Raw genomic sequence first — 22,833 nt, 5'->3', positions numbered from 1 at the left:
GTGGGCAATCTTAAACGTTGTATTTCATAGTTACGTGCATTTTAGTAAAAATTTCGCTTAATCCGAAATATTCGGTAATCCGAAATGGGTCCGGTCCCAACCATTTCGGACTATCGGGACTCTACTGTATAGTCTGTTGGTAGGAACAGAAAGTGACACATTGGAAAATCAAGTTTAGCATCATCCGTAAACCTCTGTTACAATCACCCACTGCAGTTGTGATTTTTTACTTTACTCTATACACAACCGCCCTTGAAGCACCGTCAATGAGTGGAAACATTGTTTCTAAGCTATAGGCGACGATCATTACTAAGCGAAGCTCTTATACGTCGACTCTTATGCATTTCGTAATACGTAAACTCATCCTAGACGGCTGAATCAATCGTTTTCAAATTTTGCATGGTGATAAAGACCATATCGGTGAGTGCCAACATCTATATGGCGATAAAAAAGTCTCTCAAGAATCCGCCCCACTGGGTCTCAAAGTTTCAGTTTCAATGTAATCCTTATGGAAGCAGTATTTGACACATAAACAAAGACATATGATCAGCTGTTGACTTTTAAATGCAGTAGATAAAGAAATAGCTGATAGCATTAATCCACAGATATTAGAACAGAAACGGTATGGATCATAAATATAATCAAATGAAGACACTAGCTTAAGGTCCGTGACGTAGGAAGTGGTGAAGGAAGTAGTAAAGGTGAGCAGTCTGGAGTGTGGAAACTGTTTATGACGATAAGATTTAGGCATCTGCATTCCTAAAATTCTATGGAAAGGGAGGAAAATGGGTCCGTGACGTAGGAAGTGGTGAAGGAAGTAGTCAAGGCGAGCAGTCCGGAGTGTGGAAACTGTTTATGACGATTAGATTTAGGTATCTACATTCCTAAAATTCTATGGGAAGGGAGGAAAACGGGTTAGCGACGTAGGAAGTGGTGAAGGAAGTAGACAATGAAAACTGTCCGGAGTGTGGGAACTGTTTATGACGATTAGATTAAGGTATCTGCATTCCAAAAATTCTATGGGAAGGGAGGAAAACGAGTCCGCGACGTAGGAGGTGGTAAAGGAAGTAGTCAAGGCGAGCAGTATGGAGTGTGGAAACTGTTTATGACGATTAGATTTAGGTATCTGCATTCCTAAAATTCTATGGGAAGGGAGGATAACGGGTCCGCGACGTAGGAAGTGGTGAAGGAAGTAGTCAAAGCGAGCTATCCGAAGTGTGGAAACTGTTACTATTGAGCAAAGATTATACTGAAGATTACTCGATACATTGTAGGCCTAGTAAAGGCTAGCAGTGCGAAGTATTGGGAAGTGTGGGATCTGTTTATGACGATTAGATTTTAAGGTCTGCAAACCTAAAATGCTATGGAAAGGGAGGAAATTAGGTCCGTGACGAAGGAAGTGGTGTAGGAAGTAGTAAAGGCGAGTCGTCCGGAGTTTGGGATCTGTTTATGACCAATACATTAAGGTATTGGCAATCCAATAATGCTAAGGGAAGGGAGGTAAACAGGTCCGTGACGTAGGAAGTGATGAAGGAAATAGTAAAAGCGAGTTTTTCGGAGTTTGGGATCTGTTTATGACGATTAGATTAAGGTATCTGAAATCCTAAAATGCTATTGAAAGGGAAGGAAACAGGTCCGTGACGTAGAAAGTGGTGAAGGAAGTAGTCAAGGCGAACTGTCCGGAGTGCGGGAACTTTTTATGATGACTAGATTAAAGTATCTGCATTCCTAAAATTCTATGGGAAGGGAGGAAAACGGGTCCGCGACGCAGGAAGTGGTGAAGGAAGTAGTCAAGGCGAGCAGTCCGGAGTGTGGAAACTGTTAATGACGATTAGATTTAGGTATCTGCATTCCTAAAATTCTATGGGAAGGGAGGAAAACGGGTCCGCGACGTAGGAAGTGGTGAAGGAAGTAGTCAAGGCGAGCAGTCCGGAGTGTGGATACCGTTTATGACGATTGTTCTCCTAATACATCATTTATCAAATACTGATTATCTGTTTAGAGAGTATATACCATTGTAAAAAAAAAAATACCCCCGCCATTAGTCCAACCATTCAAATGTCCCGCCTAATTGGCACTCGCAAGTCCAAGACCGCTCGCTGCAAGCAGGCGAGTAAAAGGAGTCAACCAACTCGCTGTCTTGTGCCTGGCTTCGAACGGACATCATGGGTCTCTAAATTGGTGGGAAATGGGGGGTCGCCCCATTGAGGTATTGTGTCGTAGGGTAGTAGTAGTAGTATTAATTAATATGTAATTTCATCTCAGGTAACCAAATTCCCTATGTCATTTATTCGGACGCGTTGCAGAAAGTCAACAGTCCCGGAAGGTCAAATAATTTATACCTGTGCCGCTAGGTCAAAAACTACAATGTTTGCAGTGTCTGTAGATCAAAAATCTCAGTAAGTCAAATAGTACAGTCCGTGCTAAAAACGTAGTCTATGTTAAAGCAATTGACTTATTGGGAATTTGACCCAATGCAACAGCAGTTTTAATATAACGAAATAAGATAAAATATAAGTTCAGTTTCGCTGAGTCAACAGTGCCGGAAGGTCAAAAGTATAATCTGTTAAAAACAACGATAGTCCTCTCGACGCATGACTTCAATAATTTCGTGTTTTGGTGTACTTAAAGTTGTGCTAAAATTTTGAAAATTGGCACAGAGCTTCTTGGTTAGTCCTACTCAATGACTATTTCGTTGGAACTTTAAACTATTTACCGATCTAATTAATAAAAATTGATATGTATGGTGAAATAGTTTTAAATCGTGATTTCTAACATGAAAAAGTTAGCATGCGAGATTTTTGTTTGTTTTTGGGTTAGAGAGGTTTTGTCTGTGGCAAAGTTGTAGCCAAAAGTGTGATGCGTAAAATATATTTTTTTGAATTTTTTACAATTAGTGGTTCAATAGATAACTTGGGTTGAAGAGGACGGCAAATCTAGCATTTCGCAACGCATGGAAAGAACTACATCATGCGATGCGACTGCTGAGTGGACTTTTAATTTACTATTCTAAGGACAAGAAAAAGATGAATATACAGATCACCAGTACATTCATATAATTTATAAAACATCTTTCTGTATTACCAGCTTAAATTTTTCACTTATAAGAATACATCATAAACAGGGTGTTAAAAATAAGCGGAGAGATACTTTACCTAGTAATTCCTTGGGTCAAAATAAACAGAAAATCAAGGATAACATTTTTTCCAAAATCGTTTCGTTAACCAGATATCCACCATTTTGTATTTTTTACATACAAATATTTATCTTTGCACTTTTCTAACCGATGTTTATGAAACTTGGTTTGTATGTTAAGGTAGGAGAGACCCATGTTATAAAAAAAGATTCATCTCGATTCACCCTAAAATTTCAAAATTTAACACTTAACTACAATATAATATACTTTACTACGCCACAATATTTACGTATCACAATAAATCTTTAACAAAATAAAACGTTAACATTTTTAAAATCCAAAGTAAATCAATATAATCTTTCTTTTTTGAAAAATATATTTAAAAAAGGCGATGGTAAAATAACGACAGGCGAGTTTCATGAAACTCTGACCAAACTTGACCTCTGCTGCTATTAATTGACTGTATGTACTATTAATTAACAGCTGTGTCTAAGGATTATGTCGGCCTTAGTCACAAACAGGACAACAAGATCGCTCCACTCATCCCACACTCATCTCCATTCATACTAGGCTTAAAATGCATACATTTGTATGGTCGCCATTTCAAAGCAACATGGCTACATTATCAATGACAAACGTGGAAACCCTTATACGAGTGTGAGTAAGTCCGAAAACAACTCTAAAAAACAATAAGCAATAAATTGCAAGAACCGTTGCTTATAATCATTGGGTATACACGTATGTACTGACGTGTATACTCAATGCTTATATCGAACTGTTATATGTACATCGTGAGAATTTCCATTAGTTGTTCCATTTAGTTGTGTGTCCATTAGTATAATATTTTAGTTGACTCTTTTAAAGTCGGCGGAAATTGTGACTGTTATTACCCTTGAAATAATGTTTGTGTAGTACTTTGCAATCCTACCAATGCTTATAGAATCATACGATTACAACATTCTGGTTAGAATATGTCGCATAGAGTGGTGACTAATGTATCTTTTTGGTTTGCTTGTAAAACAGGAGCAACAGAGATTTTCCACCGACTTAAACAATACGATACTCCAAAATTGTTCATTGCAATAACAAAATATCACACAGTTTGATGAATACTTGTGTGTAACAGTACACCTGTATTCTATCTATTTTACCTTTTATTTTTCCAAGACTTTATAGAAAATCACGCATTACGTGATCAGTGAAGAAAGGCTGTATAGTCCAGTCATTGAGTAGTGGAGGTTCAACAAAATTGATTCAAAAGGTTTTTCAATGGATTTCATTAGTTTTATACCTCCACAAAACACAAAAAAAGTCTACCAAAATCTGACTTGGGGAAGTACCTGAATTATGGTATTTAAATTAAAATAATAATTGCTCCGTGAAAAAAAAAACAGATAAAATATTGTTGCTATATATAGGGTGTAGTATATCGTTTTTAATGTTTTGAAGGGTGGGGAAACTAAATATGCAACTTAAAATGTGATTTGACGTCATTTGACACCACAATATGGCCGTCAAAATATTTTTCAAGGAGGAAAAACTAAAATAAAACTCACATTTAGATATAGTTAGATAAAGTTGTGTGGAGGTATGAAACTAATGAAATCCGTTGAAAACCCTTTTGAATTAATTTTGTTGAACCTCCACTATATATTTCTCTTTAATTACCGGACTAGTATCCCATGTGTTTTATAGGTAAAGAAGACAAGGGCGGTCCTAGACATATATTTGGGGGGGGGGGTCACCGGGGGCCTGGGGGGTATGGAATACCCCCCAAAAAGGAGGGGGAGGAAAATATATAAATAAACAAATATAGGCTATACAGGGTGATCAACTCAAGGAGGCCACCATTGGTATATCGGAAACGGTAAGAATTAGAGAAAACTTAAAATGGGGAACATTCCTTTATTTTTTGTGGCAGTTAAAAATATGATTTTAGTTTTTTGGCCAAATTTGAAATTTCTTATCGAACACCCTATATTTTATCATGTTTTCGGATGGAATAGGCAATTAAAAAACTTTTTTATCCTTGACATTTTTTCGATAAACCCACTCGTTTAGGAGTTACAGCTTATGGAAAAGTGACTTCCGGTGTACATATTATATCATGTAACTCCTAAACAAGTAAGTTTATAGCAAAAATGCGAAGAGTAAAAAAGTCTTACAATTGCATCCACATTCCAATAAGACCATAAAATTCATTATAAATATAAATTATATTATTTTAAAAATGGCGGCAAACTTGAAAAGTGGAAATTTTTTTATTTTATAGTCTTTAAGGAATGTAGAGGCAATTCTAAGACTAATTAACTTTTTGCAATTTTGCTCTAAACTTACTTGTTTAGGAGCTACATGATGTAAAATGTACACCGGAAGTCATTTTTCCATAGGCTGTACTCCTAAACGAGTGGGTTTATCAAAAAAGTGTCAAGGCTAAAAAAGTTTTTAAATAGCATATTCTGTCCGAAAACATGATAAAAAAAACTAAAATCATATTTTTTACTGCCACAAAAAATAAAGGAATGTCCCCCATTTAATGTGTTCTCTAATTCTTACAGTTTCCGATTTCCCAATGGTGGCCTCCTTGAGTTGATCACCCTGTATATATGAATTTGAACGTGTTTTTGGCCTCTAGGGACCTCAAAACGAAAAATTAAATCGGTCCCGGGTCCAGGTGTTACCATAAGTACTACGGTAATAGCTTATTCCCTATATGGGAAATTCGCCAAAAACCTAATAGTTATATAGAACAATATTACATTCAACCAGCTGTTAGTTAAAACAAATTATATGGGACTAAAACAAATCGATGATTACAAAGATTCCTTTAAAAAATAATTTGAACATCCTACTACTGTATTTTACTATGCATATTTAATTAATCTGCCATCCTCGTACCGAAGAATTAAATGTATCAATGGTCAGCATTACACATACATAGTATAAATAAGTCAACCATAAGTATGTATTTGAATTTTCTTCCAAATGCTGAATTTGTGTCACAAATGCTGAATGTTACAGCTGTTAAGTTAAGCAAATTATATTGTACTAAAAGCTAGCTAGAAGCATTGACTTATTGGAGAAGGTTAGCATCGGCTGCTAGACTTTTTAAAAACTAAAACTTAATTTATAAAAAACTGGGACACTAATTTTAAATTATGGCTTTGAAATTATCTAGTTCTCAAAATTGTCTTTCTTTCAACACAAAACTAATGAAAATCCATCGACTGGTTGATTCAGAATCGTGAAAAAACCCCATTTACGTTTTAATAATATATATGATAGTTTGGACAGGTTTCAACCCTTCCGTGGCCTAATACATTTACACAGTTTATATGTAGACTACATTATCCTATACTCTAATACGAGCAATGTTTGCTTGTATGTATGTATGTATGCTTGCTTGCACAAAGATCTCGAAAACGGTTCCGACGATTTTCTTCAAATGTTGTATATAGTTTATTTCTGGCCTAAAAACGAGTTTACTGCAATTAGAACTGCCATCAAAAATCTAATTACGTAGAAAAATGAAATTAAAAATCACATTTTTTTAACATTAGTCTTATGGGTTGCTAGGTAACCATGTTGGCTGAATTAAATAACAAGGAAAAAGTAAACAAAAGACTTGTAGCTTGTAATTTGTCTATCCACAGTATACTAGCAAAACAAAATACAGTACAAAAGGAAAAACATCAGTTTGTTACTATTGAGCAAAGATTATACTGAAGATTACTAGATTCTATAGTCAAGGGTAGCAGTGTGGAGTGTGGGATCTGTTTATGACGATTAGATTACGGTATCTGCAATCCTTAAATGCTATGGAAAGGGAGGAAAACAGGTCCACGACATAGGAAGTGGTGAAGGAAGTAGTAAAGGCGAGCAGTCTGGAGTGTGGGAACTGTTTATGACGATTAAATTAAGGTATCTGCAATCCTAAAATGTAATGGGAGGGAGGAAAACAGGTCCATGACGTAGGAAATGGGGAAGGAAGTTGTAAGGCTAGCAGTGCAGAGTGTGGAAACCGTCTGTGGCATTTATGTATCTGCAATTTTAAAATAGTATAAAGAAGGAGGGCAAACAGGTCTACGACATAGGGAGTGGTGAAGGAAGTAGCAAGGGTGAGCAGTCCGGAGTGTGGGAATTGTTAATAACGATTAAAACAAGTTATCTACTATCCTAAAATGCTATGGGAAGGGAGGGAATCAGGTCCGCGACGTAGGAAGTGGTGAAGGAAGTAGTAAAGGCGAGCAGTCTGGAGTGTGGGAACTGTTTAAGACGATTATATTAAGGAATCTGCAATCCTAAAATCCTATGGGAAGGGATGGAAAGAGGTTCACGACGTAGGAAGTGGTGAAGGAAGTAGTAAATGTGAGCAGTCCGGAGTGTGGGAACTGTTAATAACGATTAGATCAAGTTATCTAAAATCCTAAAATGCTATGGGACGGGAGGGAATCATGTCCGCGACGTAGGAAGTGGTGAAGGAAGTAGTAAAGGCGAGCAGTCTGGAGTGTGGAAACTGTTTATGTCGATTAGATTAAAGAATCAACAATCCTAAAATCCTATGGGAAGGGATGGAAAGAGGTCTGCGACATAGGAAGTGGTGAAGGAAGTAGTAAAGGTGAGCAGTCCGGAGTGTGGGAAATGTTTATGACGATTAGATTAAGGTATCTACAATCCTAAAATGCTATGGGAATGGAGGGAAACAGGTCTGCGACGTAGGAAGAGGTGAAGGAAGTAGTAAAGGCAAGCAGCCCGGAGTGTTGGAACTGTTAATGACGATTAGATTAGGGTATCTGCAATCCTAAAATGCCATTGGAAGGGGGAGAAACAGGTCCGCGACGTAGGAAGTGGTGAAGGAAGTAGTAAAGGCGAGCAGTCTGGAGCCTGGGAACTGTTTATGGGAACTACATTAAGGTATCTATAATCCTAAAATGCTACGAGAAGGGAGGAGAGGATAACAGGTCCATGACGTAGGAAATGGTGTAGGAAGTAGTAATGCTAGCAGTGCAGAGTGTGGGAACTGTCTGTGGCATTTATGTATCTGCAATTATAAAATGGTATAGGGAAGGAGGGCAAACAGGTCCACGACGTAGGGAGTGGTGAAGTAAGTAGTGAAGGTTAGCAGTGTGGAGATTGGGAGTGGATTAATGTATCTGCAATACTTTTCAGAGTAAAGTAATAATTTTTCCCGAGCAAAGCTCGGTCCCCAGGTACTAACTCATAAAATAGTTCTACAATTAAATGGATCTCCTTTTACAAACGCATATAATAACCAGAAATGTTCAGATCGTCCTTGCGTGTATTTTATGCCACAAATTTTGACGAAAGGCTTTTCATTACATAAACTATACCTATTTACAGTGTTGACCAAACAGTTGGCAAGAAGCATTAATAGATAAGCTATGTACCAAATATGATAATTTTAGCTCTATTCTAATTATGAAAAAACACGAAGTAACTAAAAGCTAGTTTTGTTGGTGTAGTAAGCGTTGCAGGAGGTCTACTTTACACTGAATCGACGTTCACTTTTATTGCTTTTGATCTTCCGGCACTGTTGACTCAGCGAAACTGAACTTGTATTTTACCGTATTTCGTTATATTAAACCTGCTGTTGCATTAGGTCAAATTCCCAATAAGTCAATTGCTTTAACATAGACCACGTTTTTAGCTCGGACTGTACTATTTGACTTACTGGGACTTTTGATCTACAGACACTGCAAACATTGTAGTTTTTGACCTAGCGGCACAGGTATAAATTATTTGATCTTCCGGGACTGTTGACTTTCAGCAACATTCCCATTTATTCTGTCATTTGATAATTGATTACTTATTCAAATGTTAGTTCACGTTGTGTCCAATTGATCTTTATACTAAATATTCAATATGTTGAACAATCCACGTATTTCAGTGTTATAATGCTTTAATTAATCAAACAGTCATCAAAGCTGGCTCTTAGGGCCTGTGAATTGCGGTAAATTGTCTCCTCTGATTAAAATAATGTGCCTAGTTATCGTTTCCAACATGAACGGTTTGGTCAGAATCATAAATCACATGACCAGATCACCAAAGTGTGCATCAAGGTATGCCACAAGGGTTTGTTAAAAGAAAAACAATGACAGAATCCCGAGGTAGATATTTCACTTCTAGCCTATATGGCGGGTATTCCAAAATTAAATTTTTTTTAAAAAGCACCCATTTTAGCGAATTTCCCATATAGGGAATAAGCTATTACCGTAGTACTCATGGTAGAACCTGGACGCTGGGCCGATTTTTTTTTCGTTTTGAGGTCCCTAGAGGCTAAAAACAGCATCCGTTCAAATTCATATATATATGAGTGAAAATTTTAAAACGCACGTTTTCAGGAAAAGCACTTATAAAATTTTTGTTCCGTTTTTTGAAACTTTTTTATTTTTTTTATTTCATTTACATTTGAATTTTCATAAAATGTCCATGGTAACGCAATATCTTTGGTGATTTTTTATTAATAGAGCATCTTTGATGGAAAAACACAAAATTTTGTCACGACCATCACGGACATAAAACTGAATATTAAAAATAGTTCATATTATTTTTATAACTATGTTTTGCTATATAAATTAATTTACTTTTATGGCCATTATACAATAAACAGCTCACTAAGCTTTTGGTATATTTGGTCTTTCTAGAAAAAAAATAAAAAAACTCAAAAAATTGAAAAAAACTAATAAAATATTTTAAGGTTGTATAACTCCGAAAAAACTTACCTGAGACCCCAAAAATCTTTATGTTTTTATAGAGGTGTGCTTCTTTTATGTATAAAACATTGAAATATGATGATATTTTAATTTTTAAAATTGTTATGATAGAAATCGTAAACGTGATGGTCAGGGACAGCGGTACGGTTGTGAATTGTCTGGAATAATCTAAATCTTTCTAAACACCCCTTCAATTATCCTGTTAGTTATAATAAAAATATGTGTTTCAGTGGAACTAAACCGTTCAATTTACAATGATATTTAAGTTATTGTCACGACCAAACACAGTATAATCCATAAGGCTGGATTGGTTGTGAAAAAACCCGCGATGGTTGTGAAACTTTGGTCGTGACATTACGTGTTATTTGGCTCTGTTCTGGCGGTAGCCCTGCACCTCATGTTCGAGGATACACAGTGGACTTCTAGGTTAATGTAGCAATTAAAATATCATATCAACAAAAATTAACACCACGTCTACTTCATCAAATGACTACGTACGGTCATGGACACACCAAAATTACAAAAAACACAAACTTACCTTTATTAATCTTGTAACTACTTTTTTTAACACAAAACGACCGGCACAACAAACTTTCGTACACCCCAAACTAGTCTCTAAAACGAACTGACGCAATTGACGCCAGGCTTGCCACTGTCGTGCTCCAAAGTTGAAAATTTTTCCCAAATGGTCGTGATGCCAAATCGAGGGACAGACTTATTTTGTCATGGTAGTCAGTTTGCAATGACAATAAAATTATATTATCCTCCTTCTTTGTAAGTTTAATAACTTGATAATTATCCTATACTCTAATACGAGCAATGTTTGCTTGTATGTATGTATGTATGCTTGCTTGCTTGCTTGTACCAAGATCTCGAAAACGGCTCCGACGATTTTCTTCAAATGTTGAAAATAGATTATTTTTACCTAAAAGCGAGTTTACTACAGTTAGAACTGCCAACAAAAATCTAATAACGTAGAAAAATGAAACTGAAAGTCACATTTTTTTAACATTAGTCTTATGGGTTGCTAAGTAACCATTTTGGTCGAATTAAATAACAAGGAAAAAGTAAACAAAGACTTGAAGTTGTAGCATGTGTTCGTAATAAGCCAACTACCCACAGTAGGCCTATACTAGCAAATTACAAATACAGTACAAAAGGGAAAACATCACTTGTTACTATTGAGCAAAGATTATACTGAAGATTACTCGATACATTGTAGGCCTAGTAAAGGCTAGCAGTGCGAAGTATTGGGAAGTGTGGGATCTGTTTATGACGATTAGATTTTAAGGTCTGCAATCCTAAAATGCTATGGGATTGGGAAGGGAAGGAAACAGATCCGCGACGTAGGAAGTGGTGAAGGATGTAGTAAAGAAGGGTTGCCTGGAGTGTGGGATCAATCTGTTTATGACGATAAGATTAAGGTATTTGCAATCATAAAATGCTATGGGAAGGGAGGGAAACTTGTCCGTGACGTAAGAAGTGGTGATGGAAGTAGTTAAGGCGCCGGAGTGTGGGAACCGTTTATGACGATTAGATAAATTAGATTAAGGTATTAGCATTCCTAAAATGCTATGGGAAGGGAGGGAAACAGGTCCGTGACGTAGGAAGTGGTGAAAGAAGTAGTCAAGGCGAGCTGTCCGGAGTGTGGGAACTGTTTATGACGATTAGATAAGGGTATTGGCAACCCTAAAATGCTATGGGAAGGGAAGGAAACAGATCCGCGACGTAGGAAGTGGTGAAAGAAGTAGTAAAGGCGAGCAGTCCGGAGTGTGGGAACTGTTTATGACAATAAGATTAGGGTATCTGCAATCCTAAAATGCTATGGGAAGGGAGGAAAACAGGTCCGCGACGTAGGAAGTGGTGCAGGAAGTAGTCAAAGGCGGGTAGTCCGGAGTGTGGGAACTGTTTATGACAATTATATTAGATTAGGTTATATTTTATTAGATTAGATTAAGGTATCTGGAATCCTAAATGGTGATGGGAACGGAAGGAAACAGGTCCGCGACGTAAGAAGTGGTGAAAGAAGTAGTAAAGGCAAGCAATGTGGAGTTTGGGAAAGGATTTATGTATCTCCAATACTAAGACTGCTTTCAAAATAAACTAATGATTTTCCCCGAGCAAAGCTCGGTCCCTAGGTACTGATAATGAATAAATTGATGACATAAAAATATGGCTTTATATATTTCGGCATGAATAATTAATTAGTCAAAAAACAGTGTGGAAGTTGGAAAATGTACCCTAGGGACACGTCATGGTCGTGATTTTCGAGACTGAAAAAATAAGAAAAAAATACCTAGAACCTATTTAAAACCAAATAAATGTGTGTAACATGTTGCCCCCGTCCAAAAAATATTAAAACACATAAAACTACAAATTATCTATGAACAGTATCTATGAAGTAAAAGGCCAGGGACATGAAAACGTAAGTTTTTTAATTTTCACTCATATATATATTTATATATTTTTATTTATATATGTGTCCGTTAGCACGATTACTCGAGCAAAACTGATCCGATTTTGATGAAATTTGGTACAAACGTGTTAACCTACGTTTATTCGAACGAGTTCGCGATCCAGCATGATCGGACCAAGGGAACGGGGGTTTATGGGGGGTTTTATGGGGTAAAAATAGGTTTTTCCCATTCTTGACCCAAAAAACATTAAATTTAGCAATTTCTTTCCAAACCATTTTGTAGAGCTTAAAAAACAAATAATTTAGTACATTGAAGCGTTATTATGCGCCTAATGATTATGGAGAAAATTCCAAAAAATTTTAAATTTAAAATTCCAATGTTATTCTTATGGAGAATAAGTAAACTGTTGTAGTTTGCTTGTTAATGAACATATTTTGGTCAAATTTGGAAAATGTTTTTATTTCTTACTAACTATTAACATTTTACAAAAAAAAAAACAGTTTTACCCTCCCTGATGCAGCAAACCTAAGTACTTGTTTAACTAATTCTATTTAAATCGGGAATAAATGTTATATTTTTAAGTAGTGACATTTCAGTGTAAAACCAATCAGTCAAATGGAAATTCGCTTAGTCTGCAGGTTTGCTGCGTCAGGGGTATTGGAATATCCGCCATTTTGCCTAGAGGTGAGATATTCACCTCTGATTTCCGTCATTGTGTTTCTTTTGACAAACCCTTCAAAATGAGGGGTCACTCAATAGGGGTTATTATTTGAAAAAAATAAGTCACCGCCTACCCTCTTCCCTGTTAGGGGGGTTAAAAAATATTTTTGATGTAAAAAATTGCGGAACCTTTGCTAACAATTATTGCCACAAACAGAATATTTCTATCTATTTCGGTTTTAAAAACACAGATTTGTTTCAATACTTAATTTACACACTGTATATATGAATTTGAACGGATGGTGTTTTTGGTCTCCAGGGACCTCAAAACGAAAAAGTAAATCGGTCCCGGGTCCAGGTCTTACCATACTACAGTAATAGCTTATTCCCTATAGGGGAAATTCGCTAATATAAAAAAACAGTTGTTTCGGGACCTTAAAACGAAAAAGTAAATCGTTCCCTGGTTCCAGGGTCCTGTTTCATAATAAACTACCAGTTACTAGCTCTTACTTGTAATTTACATTAGGTTTGCATTGGGCAACCAGCTGGTTTACTGATAATATTAGTTTGTAGTTTATTATGAAAAAGGCTCCAGGTCTTACCATGAGTTCTAGGGGAATAACTTATTTCCTATATGGGAAATTCGCTATAAAATTAACATTGGCATCGTGGTTTGCCAAAGAACTATGTTGGTTAAATAAAATTACAAGGGAATAGTAAACAAAAGACTAGTAACATGTGTTTATAACAAGCCATCCACAGTATACTAGCAAGTTACAATTTATACAGTACAAAGGGAAAAACATAGGTTGTTACTTATGAGTAAAGATTCCACCAAAGATTACTCAATTTAGGCGAAAATAGTTCTGATCAAATACTGATTATTTTACTTGGCTCTGTCCTACCAAACTTAATCCCTGAAGTATTGAGGCATTGATAGCAAACTTTGGTTTAGCAGTGATATACATTTTTATTCAATTATACAGGGAGCGGCAGAAATATCTGACGGTTTTCGTACAGTCCGGCAGCCGAGTGGAGGGGGGTGGTAGGGAGCGGCTCATTCTCAAGGCCAAGTGACCCCATTTCAATGTCAGTTGCCATGGAGCAGTGGACCGGTATACATCGCGCGTTTGTCGTTAAGGCGTACCGGTATTTTAAAAGTGGTGATTCTGTTGTTGATACACAACGTAAGTTTCGTAGGCATTTTAATGTGGCTCGTGGGGAACCTATCCCATCCTGAAACACCATCAAATTGTGGGTGGATACCTTTAGATCTACAGGATCAACTGCAAAACGTAGGCCTACAGGCCGTCCAAGGTCAGTGAGGACGCCGGAGAATGTGGAGCGAGTGCGATAAGCTGTGCTAACGAGCCCGCATCGCCCGGTGAATAGACAAGCTGCTGCTCTTGGCATGTCTGATCGCTCTATTCGACGAATTTTGCACTCCTTCACTTTCACCCATATAAAATAGCCATCTTCCAAAAACTTCAGCCTCATGACCACGCTAATCCTCAAACATTTTCAGAGCAGCCCGGGCTATGCTATGTATATTATATTATATTTATTATATATATAAATTATAAGTTTAATAACAATTTTTAATCTACTGTATTAATTGAAACAAACTTCATGCAGTAGTTCATTTTCCTACTACTGGATATTGAAAATTTAAATTATTAAATAAACTGTTCCAATATCCTTTGATTCTTGTTATGACGACTGTTTTCGTGATGACAGTCATTTCATCAGGTCAATCCTCGTAGAACGACTTGTTAAGTATACTTAAAGTTTTTACTAAATACAAAACGCATCATAATTACAGACAGAAACCATCGCGATGTGTGCACGCTTTCAGTCGCTGCCGGCTCAATACTTTGTAGCTTCATGGCTGTAAATACTTTGTAAATAATGTGTTTTGTGTTAGGTAAAGACTTTTAAGTATACTTAACGAATCGTTTTACGAGGATTGACCTGATGTACTGTCATGTGTGACCTGGCATGTGATGTCTATGTCTTCACGAAACCTGTCGTCACATTTAACAGGTAGGTAACAGTTAATTTAATGATTGAAACAAACTGTCAAAACAATGTTTATGCAAGTATAGGCTATTAAATAAATATTTGATAAATGAATGATTTTCACCAGCGACTGTAAAATAAATAATGTGTTGTGGATTACCAAAATACCAGGTTAAGATTTTCATTATAACGAATTGAAATTCCACCGAAACTTAAATAATAAAAGCCAAAATTAGTTGTAAATAAAAAGTGAGATTCCTTTATATTGGTTTTTTAAATTAAAAGAACTATACCAAGCCATGGCTCGGCCCCTCAGGACTACTTATAGGTTTCAACTGACTACAAGACCCCCGTCCGTAGATATATATTTGTCAAATGCATTAAATATTTTGAAAAAAATATATATATTTGAAAATTTTATGTTTTTTTAGGTAATAACAGGAACACCTGAGTTTGAGAGAACCGACCAGACTTTCAACATTAATGTAAGTTTAAGTTTAGAATTCAGTCTAGTTTGAAAGTCAGTACTTACAGTACTTTCTTTTTATACACAAGCGTGGATTCAGGGGGGGGGTAGGCCAATAATTATAATATTTTGCGTTTTATCCTGAATACATTTAAGCTTGTTCGTTGAAAACCAAACAGAAGCTAGGTTTCGTTTATGGCTTCATTGGTCATTGTATTTAGAGTATGAATGTCGTTAAGAGTGGCGATTAGGGTAGTATCGTCTGCATATGATGCAGAGTCAACCCCAACATTTCGAGGCAAATCATTAAAACACATTAGAAATAGAAATGGTCCAAGGACTTTGCCCTGTGGAACGCCAGAGACCACCTCTCTTAAAACTTAAGCCAGATTGCATCCCACCAACTAAAAACGTACTGCTTTCTATTACTTAAGTATGAATGAACAAAACCTAACTGAGCATCCTCCATGCCATAAAATTTGAGTTTACTAAACAAAATGTTATGAGGAACACAATGAAAAGCTTTTGTGAGGTCGAACAATGTGAGAGAAACAATTTCTTTGTTCTCAAAAGCATTTATTGTTTTATTAATGACTTTTAGAGCTGCAGAAGTTTGACTTTCCTTCCCAGAATCCAAAATTGTCAATATATTTTTGTTTACAAAGTGCTCATATTTAATAGTTCATAAACCACCGATTCAATGATTTTTTATAAGATTGGGGCAATAGATATTGGTCTATGATTTTAAGAAAAAAGTATTCCCTTTCTTGAAGACTTGTATCACCTTTGAAATTTTTATTTTTAGAAACTCAGGAAAACTGTCAGTCTTTAAGGATTTGTTTGCACAAAAAGCCAGTGGTTCACTTAAATTAAATTAGATTAAATGTATAGTCCGTTTTAGAACATAATTTGACAGCCAATAAAAATCCATGGTTTTTGAGTTTGAAAGCTTAGAAACTATTTTAACTATGTCATCTGATGATACTTCTCTCCAATTAAAAGACAAAATGTCATGAGGATTTATTAACGACATCAATGCTGTTTTCCAGCTCCCTAACTGAATCAACAAAATAATTATTTAATTAGTCGGGCATCTAAGTCCAACTCTATCTAAACAACTCTGAGGATTATGAAAACATGTATGGCATTTCAAATAGAATACGTTTCATCGTTCAGGATAAGATAAGGTGTCTTTGTTTATCCTGAAATAATTAATCATAATCTGAATTCATTTGATCCAACTTTTTTGCATTTTAGGATGAAAGTGTGGACGGAGAACAGACATATGTTGGACCTACCCCAGGCACATATCCCGATGTGAGTACAGTATTACATTACAAACCTTTTCATATCATAGGCCCAATAAGGAGGAAGAATAAGAAACTGGTGTTAATAAAAGTGTACGACACAAATGTCCTAATAATAGTTTATACTCTAAAATTTATACAGGGTGGAAAAACGTCCCGGGACAGTTAAATAAAAAACAAATGTTAAAGATATAGCTACAAAACTTAACGCAAAGTTACTGGGCATAAAATAATAATAATAAAAATCATTTTAATGCATTATTCGGTAATATGCTACCTCCTTAGGGGGGAGGCCCTATTAGGAATCAGAAGAAAATCATAAATAAAATGTAAGTTTAGGTTGACATACGTATCAAATTAATAGTAGTAAAATACAATGCCGCAAACCCAAATTCAAATGGACAGCCGAGTCAAAATGACAGCTGTTCAAAGACTCCTTGAATTTCCAATGCTAAGTACGCTTCCTCCGTATAGAGGGGCACCCGCAATAAGTAGAAGTAGTTGCTTCATAGCTCTAAGCTTTTAACAGTTAACATGTTTAAATTATTTTTTATCTTACCTTAAGCACATCCAAAATATCATATCCAATCCAAAAATTACAGTATGTTGTTTAGCATATTTCTCATGGTCAGACCTGGACCCGGGACCAATTTACTTTCTTGTTTCAAAATCCAAAGAGGTCAAAAACATCATCCTTTCAAATTCATATACATATATGTGTCCGTTAACATATTCATATTTGTATACATCCGTTAGCATGATAACTCAAGCAAAATCATCCGACTTTGGTGCAATTTGGTACAAATGTGTAAACATACTGTACTTTCATTTGAACCATCATGATCAGACCATGGAAACAGGGTTATATGGATGGCTTTGTAGGGTAAAAAAAGGTTTTTTTTCAATTTTTAACTCTCAAAACATAAAATGTTCTAATATCTTCCTAATCCATTTCAAAGAGCTTAATTTAAAAAAAATATTTAATTTATAATTCTAATCTTATTCTTACGGAGAATAAGGAAACTATTGTAGTTTGCCTGTTTATACATTTCAAACAAACTTAGCAAACTTATTTATTTTATATCAAGCTATTAATATTTTACTAAAATATACACTTAATGACCCTCAGCAAACTTAGGTACTCGTTTATTTAAATAAATTTAAGTGAAAGTTAAATCAGGCAAATGGAAATTTGCTTAGTCTGCAGGTTTGCTGCAGCAAGTTTATTGTCGTTTTGAATTTACTTTTTCTTGATCACAATAAAAAAATTATTCTTTCCCTAAAAAACAAAACTTCTGTGGGTTGGGATGAAGTACCAATCAAGTTAATTAAAGCTGCTGTAAATTTAATTTCTGAACCCTTATCTATTATCATAAATCAGTGTTTAACAAATGGAATCTTCCAAGACAAACTTAAATACTCACAAATAACTCCAATTTTCAAAAAAGGCTCTAGGTCAGATATCAACAATTACCGTCCAATATCAGTTTTAAGCAATTTTTCAAAAGTCTTTGATAAAGTTATAAATAACCAATTAGTTTGTTTCTTTGAACATAATAATCTGTTTTATCAAAATCAATTTGGTTTCAGGAAAAACCTTGGAACAAATACAGCTCTTGTACACTTTATTAATGAGGTATCGGAGGCTTTGGATGGGTCAGGGAATGCAGCTGGTGTCTTCTGTGATCTATCCAAGGCCTTTGATTGTGTCGATCATTCGCTTTTGCTTCAAAAACTACATGACTATGGAATTTCAGGAAGTTGTCTTTCCCTAATTAGATCATACCTTTCAGATCGGAAACAAAGAACTGTAATTTCTGATGGAGGAACCAGGCATTTCTCACATTGGAAATGTATACCTAAAGCTTGGGGTGCCTCAAGGCTCCATTTTAGGTCCCCTTTTCTTTTTAATCTACATAAATGACCTCCCTAAAGCTATTAATAGAGATTTGATTCTGTTTGCTGACGATACTACTGCAATCATTAAAGAAAATAGTAGAGAAGAGCTTCTTACATCTCTCACAGAAGTTATGAAAGAAATGGAAAATTGGTTTAAAATAAATGACCTTAAACTTAATGTGGATAAAACCCAAATTATCAAATTTTCAGCCAGAAATGAAAGAGAATTAAATCGTTTTTCCAATTTAGTCCATTCAAATAAATTCCTAGGCATTCATCTAGATGAAAATATTAACTGGAAGGTGCATCTAGATGTTATAAAGAAAAAAATTAGATCTGCATCATCTGTCTTTGTCCACTTGAGAGAATGTGTCACCATTGAAGTACTTAAAATGGCTTATCATGCATATGTAGAATCCATCTTGAGGTATGGTGTGATTTTTTGGGGACAGGCAACTGATGCAAAAACTTTTTCAGACTTCAGAAAAGAATCGTCCGAATTATGACATAATTCCCACCCCAGAAGTCCTTGTAAATTACATTTTTAAAATTTAAAAATCCAAACACTCACAGGACTATACATATTTGAATTATTAAACTACATACACAATATAAAAAATAACCTCCCGGATTCATTCAAATTCACACACAACTATAGTACAAGAAACGAAACAATTTTCAGATTACCAAATCACCGTTTGACCTTATTTGAAAAAAGTCCTTTGTATGCAGGTTTAAAAATGTATAATAAACTACCGGTATATTATAAAATAATGAGTTCAAACAAGTTTCAAGAAACATAGAAAAATGGACTCCTTGAACGTGCGTTTTATAAAATAGAAGAATTTTATAACCATCCCTTGAGTTAATTTTTTGTTTTCAATTTTCTTAACTAACGTACTGTATTAATATTATTTGGCTAGGTATTTTTTTCCTGTTACTTTGTACTTTGTATTTTTCTAGTCTAGACTCAATTTTGACAATGCACCTGTTCTATATGTTATCACATATCTAAAAGAATGTTATGTGCAAATAAATAATGTCTAATGTCTAAAAGATTATGTTTTAACTACTGAACTGCCAGACCGGTAACATAATCTCCACGACTTAATCTTTTTTCATCTACCGTTATCACATTTCCCCAAAAAAAACGTTTTTCGGATAGCGAATAGAGTAAAACTAAGTTATTTAACTAACAATTAGAATCAGTAAATGTCAAAAAAATCTTCCTATACTTCCGAAAGTACGACCAAAGCTAGGAAACCTCTGTCCCGCCTCGCTTCAATGTGCGGTGACAAGAAAAAGTCTTCGCTCCCGCCTGCACCTCGCCTCGCTTCAATGTGCCTTATGGGGTAAAATTAGGTATTTCTAATTTTTGACCCTAAAAACATGAAATTTCACATTTTCTTTCCAAACCATTTTATAGAGCTTAAAATAATAAATCATTTAGTATATTGAAGCGTTATTATGCGCCTAACGGTTACGGAGAAGATTCCAAAAAATTTTTAAATTTTAAATTTCCATGTTATTTTTAAGGAGAATAAGTCAACTGTTGTAGTTTGCTTGTTTGAGAAGATATTTTGATCGAATTTGGAAAATATGTTAATTTCTTACTAAACTATTATCAGTTTACAACAAATATGTTTGTTTACCCTCCCTGTTGCAGCAAACCTAATGTCTTGTTAAACTAATTCTTTTTGAATAGGGAATAAATGTGAAATTTTTTTAGAAGACATTTGAGTGTAAATCCAATCAGACAAATGGAAATTTCCTTAGTCTGCAGGTTTGCTGCAGCGGGGGTATTTTCTATTCACAAGGTAACTTAAATTCAAATGTTAGAAATATGATTAATTATTGTTTTTAACTTATTTTCTACTATAGTGTGTAATTTGACTCTTAACTGCATTTTGATTGGTTTTTTTCAGGGAAATTGGATATGTATGGATGACTATGTAAGTAAAATATGAAATGGTTATTATTCCATTTGGAATTAATTATCATAAAGTAGTGGTTAGATAGAAGTAGTAAAAGTAAACATTATTAACATCTAAATATTTCTATTTAAGTTTACAAAAACAAATACATGATAAACATTTAAAGTATTCTTGATATCACAGATCAACCCTCAATTAATTATGAATCATTCAGATCATGATTACATTTATTTCTATGATTATGTTGCAAAAAGTGCAATTTATGTCCAAAAAATATTTACTAGGCCTAATACTACATTTCAAGTTTTCAGTCACGAGTAGATTTATATGATACAGTAGAACCTTGATAGTTCAACATCGGCTGTGATGACGTGACAGGTTGGCAGCGGCCGATGACGGGTTTCTGAGGTAAAAAGTAGGGCCTTCTTAATGTTTTTATGCACACAAAAACTCAATTTGTATGCACACAAAAACTCGATACTTTGTGCAAACAATCAATCTATTAGGCATTTTTTTTTGTAGATTTATATTATATAGAAAATAAAAGTTTAACAGGTTTACAATTAATTACATTAATTTTTAATTTTACAGAATAAGGAAGAACATGGCGAAATAATTGCTACTGTGAGTATGTTCAAAATTTTTTTTATAGTTTTGATGAAAAGGTCATGTTAAGTTAAGTGGTGGATATACTCAACACCAATTCAGCGGCGTAACCAGGTTTGGAGCACCTTGGAGCAGAAATTGCTTAAGCAGTCCCTTAACTTTAACCCAGAACTTAACTTTGACCAGAAGTGCTTTAACAACAGTTTGTTTAATTTTGCTTCTTTTACGTAAAGTTTTGCCATCTATGCTTGCAATAAAATATGTTAATATTTATTGGTTAAATCAATTATTTATCACAAACGTTTATGGCCACAGCATCAACCTTTCTCTAAAATATGTAACAGATACATTGACTACATTAAAACCAAATATGGAGCTTAGACAAGTTTTTGACGGTTACCTAGAACATCCGCAAGGTGGAATAAAAAGTTTCCAAACGATTGAAAAGGGCGATGAAATTTACTTCTGTATTTCTCTTTGATGAAACTCTGACCCCAACCACAACGAAAGAAAACTCCTAGCCAACCCTAATAACTAGGATAGACTTATTTCCATGATAACAAGGAAGACGATATCATAAATCATATCTTGGAACAAGCATCTGGAGATGCGGACACATTGATAGGGACAACAAGCGCTGGTCATTGGCTAGCTTTAATGAGCATGTTGTCGTTTTTGGAGAGGATGTTGACTTATTATTATTATTATTAAGGGAAAGGGAGCTCATAACCGCGACCCACCGACACCTCGAGCTCGACTCTGATTGACTACCCCAGGTTCGGTGGTCCTACACGTCACACAGAATGATGACACCTCATGTCAGCAAAACAATCAGGCCATGCATTCCATGCCACGATCCAAAACAACCTAACGTGATGTAGCAATCGATGCACTCAATACTTTGTGACACTCAACAAAACCCCAAATAAATTGCAAGACAATGCTAGCAAGCGGAGTTGCGACACGATTGCCAATATTAACGGCAATACCCAATTCTGGGCTTTGGGCTGTTATCCATTATAACACTAATAAAAATACAATCAATAACTGCCTGACCGTAACACCAGTTCCAATTGAAAAATTCGCTATGTTTCGGTCTAGAAACCTTCAGCAATATACCAGCTTTCTTTTGAGTTATTGATTATTAAGATTGGAAGTATCTGAAGCACGCTGTTAAATCATGAATCAACAGTATAATAGTAACTATTTCAGGACTTATCTGCAATCTTAACTTATTTGAAGGTGTAAGACAGGATAAACTTGAATGAGTTTGCGAACCAGCATGATTGGACCATGGGAACAGGGTTTAAAAATATATATATATATATACAAATATATTTGTTCAGGGTTTTATGGGGTTTTCTCATTTTTTACCCTTAAAATACAAAATGTATACATTTTTCTCCAGACCTTTTTAAAGAGATTAAAAAAACAAATAATTTAATATATCAAAGTGTTTTCGTACGGTGATTGGTTACGGATAAAATTCAAAAAAATTTTTAATTTAAAATTCCCATGTTATTCTTATGGAGACTATTGTAAAATGTTGTAGTTGGCTTGTTTATGGATATATTTTTATCAAACTTGGCAGATTTATTTATTTCATACTAAGCTATTGTTATAGATTAAAGAGGTTCTGAATTCTGTTCCATTCC

At 35.1% G+C, this 22,833-nt stretch overlaps 1 protein-coding gene across 2 annotated transcripts in view; it reads left to right on the top strand.

Annotated features, from left to right (window-relative positions):
* Positions 1–22,833, top strand: part of LOC128981979 (mucin-2-like) — a 115,739-nt gene that overhangs the window by 79,799 nt on the left and 13,107 nt on the right. For both annotated transcript variants that reach the window (XM_054401004.1, XM_054401003.1), the window contains exons 17-20: positions 15,398–15,451; positions 16,690–16,749; positions 20,564–20,590; positions 21,164–21,196. In XM_054401004.1, the coding sequence (XP_054256979.1) occupies positions 15,398–15,451; positions 16,690–16,749; positions 20,564–20,590; positions 21,164–21,196 (174 nt within the window). The remainder of the gene's footprint in view (positions 1–15,397; positions 15,452–16,689; positions 16,750–20,563; positions 20,591–21,163; positions 21,197–22,833) is intronic.

This window comes from Macrosteles quadrilineatus, unplaced genomic scaffold (assembly GCF_028750875.1).
Source record: "Macrosteles quadrilineatus isolate MER2022 unplaced genomic scaffold, UCM_ALF_1.0 Scaffold_73__1_contigs__length_606889, whole genome shotgun sequence".
In the NCBI taxonomy this organism is placed as follows: domain Eukaryota; kingdom Metazoa; phylum Arthropoda; class Insecta; order Hemiptera; family Cicadellidae; genus Macrosteles; species Macrosteles quadrilineatus.
The sequence above is the reverse complement of the archived record's forward strand: the minus strand, read 5'-3'. Positions and strand labels throughout refer to the sequence as shown.